At 39.4% G+C, this 11,344-nt stretch overlaps 1 protein-coding gene across 7 annotated transcripts in view; it reads left to right on the top strand.

Annotated features, from left to right (window-relative positions):
• Positions 1–1,129: 1,129 nt before the first annotated feature.
• The window catches only part of LOC132394289 (von Willebrand factor D and EGF domain-containing protein-like), a 311,753-nt gene continuing 301,538 nt past the window's right edge, over positions 1,130–11,344 (top strand). For 6 of the 7 annotated variants that reach the window (XM_059970250.1, XM_059970251.1, XM_059970245.1 and 3 more), the window contains exon 1: positions 1,130–1,349. In XM_059970250.1, coding sequence (XP_059826233.1) covers positions 1,259–1,349 — 91 coding nt within the window. In that variant the 5' untranslated portion in view covers positions 1,130–1,258. Of the gene's footprint in view, positions 1,350–1,661; positions 1,756–11,344 lie in introns of those variants that run through there. The other variant, XM_059970248.1, reaches the window with a different exon arrangement.

Below are 11,344 nucleotides of genomic sequence, written 5' to 3'. Positions count from 1 at the left end.
GATAGTGAAGAAGGTTATCTCGATTACAAGGGGATCTTGATCAGTTCAGGAAGTGGACCAAGGAGTTGCATATGGATTTCAATATAGCTACATGTAAGGTGATGAACTGAGGGAAGTAAAACCAGTATAGGATGTGTGCTATTAATGATAGGACACTAGGGAGTGGAATTGAACAGAGGGATCTAGGAGTGTAATTGTGTTTTTTGTTGAATGTAGAAGCCTATATAGAGAAGGGGAAGAAAAATGTGTTTAGTATGTTGGCCTTCATTAATCAGGGTACTGGGTACAGGAGCGGGGAGACTGAGTTGATGAGACATTGATATTGAAGTGCATTGTCCAGTTTAGGTCACCATTTTTTAAGAAGCACATTGTGGAAAGATTTATGAGGTTATGGCCAGGATTAGAGGGCCTGAGTTATAGGGAGCTAGATCTTCACACCTTGCGTTCCTTGCAGGAAAAAGTGCTTTGAAACTGCCTTTTCCTGGAGGAAGGAGAGATCAGAATTAGGGGGCAGAAATTTAGGGTGAGAGGGGAAAGATTTAAAAGGGACTAGAGGGCAATTTTTGCATGTGGTGAGTATATGGAATAAGGGAGTGGTTAAGTGGCATTTCAGAAGCACTTAGATTCGGCACATGGAGTGCTGGCTCTTAGAGCGTTACTGGGCAGACACGGGAAACTGGGCCGAAGGTCCCCTATTGCTCCATGACTATATTGCAGCGCCGTCTGAACGATTATCAGTGACTTTTTGTTCACATTTTTAATTAATTAAATTAACTAATAATTCAATATTCTAGTGCCGTTTCGTCGTCTTGTCAAGGAAAGTTTAAAAAAGTATTGTCCACTTTGTAGAATTGTAGGAAATCAGATAAAAATCTTGTTGGGTAACAGAAATAGCAATACTTCCCAACTTTAATTTGTAATCATTAATGGGTTGAGATCTCTCGCGTTAACGAAAAGCTGCATGAAATATCATTTGCATTTTAAACGGTAAATTGTTTTTTTAACTTCATCTGTCATTGAAAATTTCAAGAGGTTGGATACTCGAGCATGCTTTTCCTGTGTCGGAAATGCTAATGTGGGAATGTTGTGAGCCCTCTGCAGGATTATTGCGATCTGACACCAGCCGGGATTGCATGGCGCCGCCTGACTGCACCCGCTGACTTTCTGCAGCCTTTTTTGATGGGATTCTGCTTGAAATCAACAAGGACTCCGCGGTTCATAGGGAAGAGCGTGGCGCAAATGAAACGTTGAATTCACCATGTCCCCTTTGCGTCTACAAGCATTATCTGGTCACTATCAACTCTTCGGGCTTTTTCTACTCAGCGTGTATATATCTTCTGCACAGTTTGGTAAGAATAAGTTTGTATTTTTTATATAAATGAAGGTATCTTTTAATATAACTTTTTACATGATTGTTAAATATTCTAACGCTTAAGTTATATGGCGAAAGAGCAATGTGTTCGTCAAAAAAGCATTTTGCTGATAATACATCTCCGTGTTCAATCAGTCTGTGTTATTAGAGTTGGCAGCTGGATTCTACTTTACTTTAGCGGACAGGGAAAACACACGAGCATGTCAGTGATAAGTTTTCCCCGTGAGGCATTTTTATGGCTGCCTTTTGTTATGCCTAAATCCTGGGAGGTCACGGGCGGAACTTGCAGACAACGGGAATGCGAAAGAAAAGTTGAAAAGACATCAAACGAGACTGCGGGTGCTCCGCGCAGTGAAAGGTGCTGGTTTCTACGCTGCTCTTTGGTAGGGGCACGTTGTCAGAGTCGCTTTTATTTGAGAGGGGGTTGCACACATGCATTTGTAATCTTAGAAGAATGATCTGAGGGGAGGTGATGAATTTGCCCAGATTGCAGACTGATTGAAAAAAATGTTTCTGTAAGGTGTGGACCAGGCATAATAGTAATCACCACAGACGCCCGTGTCCGATACTGACAACACTGTCAAAGTAATAAATCAAAAACTTGCCACCCCTTAGCTCTTGAGCTGACTTCTTTTTAGTGGTTTGTTTAATTGCAAGTACTTGCAATCCTAACGAATAGACAGATTCAACGCAACTGTAATCTAATAGGTTGAAAGAGATGTTTACTGTTGTTGAGACAAACTTTTTATCAACCTTCAAAGCTTGTCATGTAGTCAAGTCTCCTTGAGATAGGAAATTGTGAAATTTAAAGGGAAAAAAATTTAATGTCTGTATTTGTGTTGTAAGACCTTTATTTATCTTAAAACAACACTTCAGTTTTGTAGAATAATGTTAAAAGGATCTGCGAGTGTCCTCTTGTCACAAATTTGGTTGTAACTTACCAGGACTCTTTGATATATAACCATTGCTATTAGCAGGTAAATGTGCTAATTCAGTGCCAGCTTTGATGCAACTGAAGGTAAACTAGCTTATAAAGCAAGTAAGTGTCCCTCTTGTTTTAAAATAAAGTGACCAAATGTGTGATACATTTTCCAATTTAAACACAAAACAAGAAATTTCTACCGAGTCTTCTTCATACACAACGAAGATATAAGTTATGATTATGTGAACTTATCTGACTATTCTAGCTCCAAATTGACAGCAACTTTCATTTATATAAAATTTTAAATGCAACAAATTATTTATTAATTTATTTGCATAATATCAGTTTGTTAGATGAGTCATACGTACTGTGTTGTGTATGTTGGTCGGAGGAACATTGTTTCATTTGACTATATACATGTGTACAGTTGAATGACAATAAACTGAACTTGAAATTGCCCTTGGTTCTTCAAAGAAATAATGGGGAAAAAATGGTCACTAGGAACATTATCAGAGATTAATGCAGCATGGATTGCCATATTCAAATTTCAACTAACTACAAACAAAAAAAAGAGTGGTCAATAAAGTGAGAATTGGACACATGGGTTTACAAAGGGGATTCCAGAGTTTAGAATATAGAAACTAACTTTGGAGAGTAAATTAATTTCGGGAATTGTCGAGAAGTGAGAATGAATGAGTCCAGATATCTTAGAAAGTTTTAGAATAAAAATTAAAAACAAAACTTCAGCTGCTAGAGATCTGAAATAATAACAGAAAATGCTAGAAACACTCAGCATTGTGGAAATTTAATGTTTAAGGTGCTGAACACCACCAGGGCAAGAGCGATGACTGATTAGGGATGGATAAAACTATTGAGGAATTCGAAAACTGAGGAAGAATGTATAAGATTATGATTAAATAAATATGTTTTTCAGGGATCTAAAAATAAATATAATCTTCATGCTTGTGTTGCCAGTGTAGCCGGAGTGTTTTGTTATGGCAGTTTCATGTCCATGACTTATTTAACTTCTGAAACATAATGAGTTAGGACAGGTTGGGGTAAACACAATATGATAATTTAATGTTATCCTGTGGTAGAAGTGGCAGCTTTTAGTATTTGTTGTACAATTGCATATGATTTGCATTGGAACAGTGAACAAGAATGACTTTAGAAAAGACTATCTAAATGGAGTTAGAAAGGTAACCAGTTACAGGTATTAGTAGATGCTATGGTGGGCTATCTTTTTATCGAGTAAACAATAAACCACAATGGGATGTGGAATACATTAGGAGGATTCAAGCTTTATACCTATAGTAGTAACTTTGGAAAGATGATGCTGTAATGAGAACTGATTTATCAGTAGGTAGAATTGTACTGTATAGAAAGATTTACAGTATATGCTCCCCATCCACCTCCAGGAATAAAAAAAAATTGAATTAGTAGGTATAATTTATTTTGATAAACTCTTCCTTACAGTTTTGGATAATAGTACAATAACACAATCCAAATTTTATTTTAAAGAATTCCAGTTGTGAAGATTTAACTTCCTGGATTAAAATCAGACCAAAGCAGTGGTAGTGGAAACCAATGTGAATATTAGTTTTTATTCAATATTAAAGAAACATGGTAATGTGTTTGATGGAGGCACAATCAAAGCAAGGAATCCAAAAGTAAAGGAGAGAAAGTTGTGTTTGGTGAGAGGTAGCAGTTGACTGTTTTCATCCCAACTCCAAATTGATACTGTGAAAGGGATGACCATTAACTCTTGGATGAAGAGAGGATAAGAACATGTCAAGAATTGTGTAGATGGCTGGGGAGATTAGTGAGAGTAAAATGATGGATACAGGCTGTGAAGAAAATAAAATATAGTGTTCTGATTCCTGTGTTTAATTTATTGTGGTATTGGGAATCAATGTTGGTTAGTGAGGGGCCGTGTTAATTTACATGGGGATTTTTAAAATCCACGAATGGGATGTGGAACAAAGGAGCACAGTAATAATTGAATGTGGAAGTTGTGTACTGATACTGAGACACATCCTATGATGTGCTGAAACACATCATCAACGACGTAACCTGGGGTCACTTGGTGTTTTGGGTCTTTCAATATCAAACACTCTTGCCCAGCTGACCCAGCCAGGGTTGATCAGGCCCCAGCTAATGTCCCAGCCGCTTTGGTCCATGGGTCACACCTCTTGATCCATAGCCAACTGGAGGCTCACTCAGCAGCCTTTTTTCTTTGCAGCCCTGTAATGCCAAGGAGAGGGTAGATTCTGCACAGTGAGCATCCAGCAAAACCTCCACACCCTACTTCTAAAATTTTAGTCACATAGGTCAAATTAGGTGGTCTGCAGTCAAAAAGATAATGTGATCCCATGCATGTTAATATGCAAAATGTGAAGAGTCTAATTATTTTTAAAATGGTGTCTTGGGCTTGAGGATAGATTCAGTGTTGCATGCAAAAAGTATTAGACAATGTCAAGTTCAGTGGCTTCAATCTTCTCACAATTTGACTGAAAGAAGTTCAGTTTCAACTGAGTTAGTCCTGACAAAGGGTCTCGGCCCGAAACGTCTACAGTGCTTCTTCCTATAGATGCTGCCTGGCCTGCTGTGTTCCACCAGCATTTTGTGTGTGTTGCTTGAATTTCCAGCATCTGCAGATTTCCTTGTGTTTGTCAATTATGCTTAAGTTGGGAGGGTGGTGGATTGTTGGGGAAGTTTGTTTGATGATCTTTGCCAAAAGCTGCAAGGAAGGTAAAATATAAGGTGGCGGGGGGGATCAAGAAGAATGAGTTGTGGGGTGGGATTTGGAGTAGAAGTTGTTCAGCAGCAGATAGATATAATCTATTCCCACATTGAGTTGAGAGTGGCTGAAAAGAGTTCTCCAACTGGGTTCAGTTTCCCTCTTCTTGGTGTGAAGTCTTGCTAGTTATGAAACATCAAACGCAGCTCTAGGTATCTGACAATGTTTCATTGCCTTGTCAGAAAACTGATGGTACGAAGATTCAGACTCTTCTACAGAAAAGCTAGATATCCTCAGATGTCCTTCAGCCCAAAATAAATTTTAAAAAAGCATACATGAGAGAAGATTGAAGAAACATCAGAGATTGGGATGTCAGCAGCCACAGTGAAAGTGGTGGTCAGCTGGCTTTACTGAATCAGTGAGTGAGCGAGTAAGTTTGCTCAGTTCTCCCAGCTCTTCTTGCCTCAATCCAGCGCCCACTTGTTGCACCTCAGTTGGGATGAGGAGGTCTGTACCCTCCTGGCAAAAGATGCCTGCAGGACATGTCAATCCCCACCCGTCATACCAGTCTCACAAATACTCATTTTTCGACACTGAATGGCCACTTTATATACACAGTATAGGAATAAGGTAGTTGAACTTGCAGTACAGATGCATCTTGGTGGGTTTGATGTTGTAGGCATCATGGATTCATGGCTGAAAGATTACAGCTGGGAGATTAATGTCCAAGGATGCACATTGTATTAAAAGGATTGGCAGGGAGATAAAGGGTTGGCATTGCTCTGTTGATAAAAAAAAATAAAATCAGATCATTAGAAAGAGGGTCGGAAGGTGTTGAATCATTGTGGATAAAAGCCAAAGAGAGGGCATATAATAGAGCAAAAATTAGTGGGAGGTTAGAGGATTGGGACACTTTTAAAAACCAACAGAAAGCAACTGAAAAATACTTGAAGGTAAAGATGCAAGAAGAAAGTAAGCTTCCAGTAATATTAAAGAGGATACCAAAAGTTTCTTCCGATACACAAGGTGTAAAATAGAGTTGAGAGTAGATATCAGACCACTGGAAAATGATGCTGGAGAGGTAGTAATGGGGGACAATGATATTGCAGATGAACTGAATAATTATTTTGCATCAGTCTTCACTGTGGAAGACTAGTACGGTGGAAGTTCCAGGTGCCGGGGCATGAAGTGTGTGAAGTTACCCTCTAGAGAGAGGGTTCTTGGGAAGCTGAAAGGTCTGAAGGTCAATAAGTCACCTGGACCAGATGGTGTACACCCCAGAGCTGGCTGAAGACATCATGGAAGAATTAGTAATGACCTTTCAAGAATCACTCAATTCTGGAAAGGTTCTGGAAGGCAGGAAAATTACAAATGTCACACCACTCTTCAAGAAGGGAGAGAAGCAGAAGAAAGGAAACTATAGGCCAGTTAGTCTGACCTCAGTAGTTGGGAAGATGTTGGAGTCGATTATTAAGGATGAGGTCTCAGGGTACTTGGAGATATATGATAAAATAGGCTGTTGTCGGCATGGTTTCCTTAAGAGATAATCCTGCCTGACAAATCTAGTGGAATTCTTTGAAAAAGTAACAAGCAGGATAGTCAAAGGAGAATTGGTTGATGTGTACTTGGATTTTCAGACGGCCTTTGACAAGATGCCACACGAGACTGCTTAACAAACTATATATGGTATTACTGGAAGCATTCTAGCAGTGGCTGATTGGCAGCAGGCAAAGAGTGGGAATAACGGGAGCCTTTTCTGGCTGGCTGCCAATGACTAGTGGTGTTCCACAGGGGTCTGTGTTAGGATCAATTCTTTTTATGTTATATGCCAATGATTTGGATGCTGGAATTGATGGCTTTGTTGGAAAGTTTGTTGACAATATCAGGATAGGTGGAGGGGTAGGTAGTTTTGAGGAAGTAGAGAGGCTTCAGAAGAAATCAGATTAGGAGACTGAGCAAAGAAACTGCAGATGGAATACAGTGTTGGGAAGTGTATGGTCATGTACTTCGGTAGAAATGAAAGGGTTGACTAGTTTCTAAATGGAGAGAAAACACAAAAAAAACTGAGTTGCAAAGGGTCTTGGGAGTCCTTGTGCAGGATTCCCTAATGGTTAATTTGCAGCTACAGTCTGTGCTGAGGAAGGCAAATGCAATGTTACCATTCATTTCAAGAGGACGAAAATATAAAATCAAGAACGTAATGTTGAAACGTTATAAACCACAGGTCAGGCTTCACTTGGAGTGTTGTGAGCAGGTTTGGGCACCTTATTTTAGAAAGGATATGCTGAAACTGGAGAGGGTTCAAAGGAGGTTTGCGAAAATGATTCTAGGATTGAATGGCTTGTCGTATGAAGAACATCTGATGGCTCTGTGACTGTATTCAGTAGGTTTCAAAAGAATGAGGGTCGACCTCATTGAAATCTATCAAATGGTGAAAGGACTTGATAGAGTGGATGTGGATATGCATAGGATGTTTCCTATGGTGGGAGAATTAAGACTAGAGGATACAGGCTGAGTTTAGAGGGGTATCCTTTTAGAATGGAGAAGAGAAATTTCTTAAGCCAGATGGTGGTGAATCTATAGAATTCTTTGCCACAGGTAGCAGTGGAGGCCAAGTCCTTATGTATATTTAAGGCAGAGGTTGATCGATTCTTGATTGGTTACGAAGTGTTGGAATTCGGGAAGAAGACAAGAGATTGGGGCTGAGGAAAATTGGATCACCCATGATGGAATGGTGATGCAGACTCAGTGGGCCAAATGGCCTGTTTCTGCACCTATATCTTCTGGTATTGTGGTCTTATAGTCTTTACTAGGCACAGGAGATACCTAATAAAGTGTCCACTGACTGTATGTTCATGGTCTTCTGCTGTTGACCATCCATGTCAAGATTCAACGTTCAGAGATGCTCTTCTGCATACCATTGTTATAATGGTTGTTTGAGTTACTGATGCCTTCCTGTCAGCTTGAACCAGTCTGGCCATTCTCCTCTGACCTTTCTCATTAGCAAAGCTTTTTCACCCACAGAACTGCCACTCACTTTGTGTTATTGAAGCCATGGGATAGTGCAAGTCCTTCAAAAAGATAAGTGGCTGGTAGAGAAAATAGTCCTGTACACCTCTGCCTTGTGGAAGTAGAGGCTGAAGAAATGGAACTAGTACTGCCCACTGTGATACCAATAGCACGTCTGAAGGTTTTAATACATATGACTGATGTATTTACATAGATTGCAAAATGAACTACAAAAAATATATAGTTTGTTTTGTAAGTTTGCTAAGATGTGTATCAGGAATAGTTTTGCCATTTTGAAGTGATGTCAACCAAGATATTGTTGTGCATATTCTGAGGGGACATTCTCAGAGTCATGCGTGATAAAGACTGGTCAGTATTGGTAGGTCAAATTACCTTTTGTATGTTTTCGTCTATGAGGATATACCAGTTATCTGGGAGTGAATTGGATCAAGTTGCTCGGATTGTCTTATTCAGAGGTCTGGGGCATTGAGTAAATCCTGAAGCAAAACATTCTATTGCCAGAAGGACATGGTTAGTACAGAGTGGTCTCCAGTTAGCAGATGCTGGATGTGAGAGGATGCTGCATGACTGAGATAAAGCAGAGGAAACAGTGAGAAATAAAGCAACTGAGAATGTGAAAAGCAGAAGCTGAAGGAGAGGAAGATGTATTACAGGAAATATGGGCAACAACTTACTGTCTTTGGCAGAAGAGCAGCCTTCCCTTCAAGCAAACAAAATTGAGTCATCTGGTTCATCTGAAATGTTTGCAAAGCAATAAATGATCTTCAGTAAATGTCAGAGCTGTCATCAGCTTAGAAGGTTTCATTCCAGCAATGTGGGGCAACATACTGGTGCAACTAGTACAGGTACTGCCTCATTGCTCTCACACCCCAATTTAAATTGTTATGTTTCATTTGTTGTCTGAAAGGAGTTTCTGTTTTTCCTGTGACCAGGTATGCATTTTCCCCTCATGTATTCAGATTTCCCTTCCATTCCCCAAAGACACGTTGGTTGGTTAGTTGGCAAATGTATATTGACCCTTCTGTGTAGGTTCATGGTAGAGTAAGTGATAATTAACTAAACAAGGGAAAAATGGATTACAGAGAAAGTTAGTGGTGAATGGGGTTATTCTGTGAGCTTGCATAGGGTCAATCACTTACAATTATTCGGAAATTGTATTGTGTTGTATTGTGTGATTCGGAAATATAGAAATGAGATTTTTTATATGTGCAATGCAATACTTTGGAGAAGAATGTTAAAATGAGAGAAACAAGCGTGTTAAACTTTCAAGCTACAAAGCTAACCAGAGATAAACTGATGAAGGTGCACGTCAGGGAAGGTAACCTGAAAAATACGCACACGCAGGATGCTATTTTTGAAATGCTTCCAGGCAAAATGGAAAATGCCACTGATATTAAAATTTGTACCTCTCAAGTTGGCACAGAATCTTTGGGGGGTGGGAATGGAAACAGAAATGAGATTTTCAACCTTCCAGCATATGCAGTTTTTTTGGCTTTTTGAGAAAGCTGTGTGTTGCATTTATAGAATTTCAGAATGAAGTATCTGCAGCATCAGTAATGTGTAGCAGAACAGCACAAGCCAAAGCCACATGCACAGACACCAAGACGATCTGACTAAGCTTGCATGGGAGCAGACCAAATATGTCATGCATTTTCAATATGAATGCAATGAAGAAAGCACGAGTGGAGCACTGAGGCTGAAGGAAAGATGAGAACATGATTACAATAATTTACAGATCAGTGAAGCTGCTGGAAATAATATGTCAGGATGAGGCCAATCTAAAACCATCTAGAGATGGGAGCAGTGTTGGTAGTATATGTATGCCTACGACAACAATAAATTTGAATTAGGAAGCATGTCATGCAATCAGAACTGGAGGGAAGTCTACACTTTGATGCCCGAGTGTTCATAATAAATGTGCAAGCAAGAGACATATGATTAGAAAGCAAAGAAAGTCTGAAGAGAACATAGACTGTGGTGGGCATCTATCACACATGCCTGATCAATGTTGCCCAGAGAATCAAAATGGAGAACGCTTGCTCCATAAAAGTGATAATCGTGCTTAAGGTAATCAGTTTCATTCACAGTTTGGGCAAAGGAAATTTGAGTTCCTGACAGCTGTGTATAGGTCCTCTTGGTTTGCATCACTACCGCATAGCAGTACTGCGTGCAAAATGTCCTGAGGGCACAAGCTTTGAATGAGAAAGGAATGCCAACTGTCATAGAAAAGGCTAAAAAGGCAATAACAAAAGAAAAGGGAAAAAGGATAAGCAAGATTTGGGAATAAGTAGAGAAGTCATCCTGAAATTAAATGCAAGAAGGTGGTGGGCGTTGAAAGATAACTGAAGCATAGACTGTTACCAATTTATTTCAAGGTATTTAGTTGTGCTAAAAGCCTGTAAACTTGTATTTGATCCAGTTAGTAATGATCATTATTGGATGTTTGTCAAAATCTGTACAAACAGTGCATCACATGGTGTGCTCAGTTATGGAGAAAATAATCTGACGGTTATAGACTTTTGAAGTGAGCTCTGATATTGTTAAGTTTGTGTTTGACTTTATATTATGGGTTTCTTACTTTTTTTCTTAAAGGAGAAGCTGCGTAACCTTCTTTCAGTACAAAGTTTGACATATTGTTTTCCCATGATGCACTGCAGTTCCTGATGCTGTTTATTTTGCTAATAAATAATAAAATAAAAAGACATTCTGCTGTTATCTCTGTGAGTGATTGAGTGATACTGAAATAAAATCTCTGTTATATAGTATATACCAAACTTAACAAGTAGTAGTTAAGAAACCAGTTAGCCTGCTGCATTCCTCATAACTGCCCTGGTGTTGGTTGAGGGTTCATTGAATCTGGGGATCACAGCATGTTTGTTCAGTTATTAGCAAACTCCTGCCTGAAATAAATGAAGAATTTTCTGAGACAAGCTGATTCAAAATGGTCAAGCGTTGGCCTGCCATTGTATGAGAACTGATGCTTAACTTCATGCTACCACCCTTCCCCTGTCTGTGCTCCCACCACAGTTATTCCCAGGGGTTTAAGTCATTGTACATGGACGTGGAGCCAGCAACTGGATGCAGCACATGTTGCTGCTTATGGGGAAAATGGCCTCTGTGGAATGAGCATAACCTATTATAGATAAGCATTTCTTTACAGTTTTGGTAAGTAGTGCAATTAATATAAATCAAACTGCCAAAACAAACCGCAAAGGAGAGAAGATTGTATCTTTATATTGATAAGCGATTTATTTTCCGGATGAATGCTATATCCCTTGCG

Source organism: Hypanus sabinus, chromosome 5 (genome assembly GCF_030144855.1).
Source record: "Hypanus sabinus isolate sHypSab1 chromosome 5, sHypSab1.hap1, whole genome shotgun sequence".
Lineage (NCBI taxonomy): Eukaryota > Metazoa > Chordata > Chondrichthyes > Myliobatiformes > Dasyatidae > Hypanus > Hypanus sabinus.
Note: the sequence above shows the minus strand (reverse complement) of the source record. Positions and strands in the feature narration are given on the sequence as shown.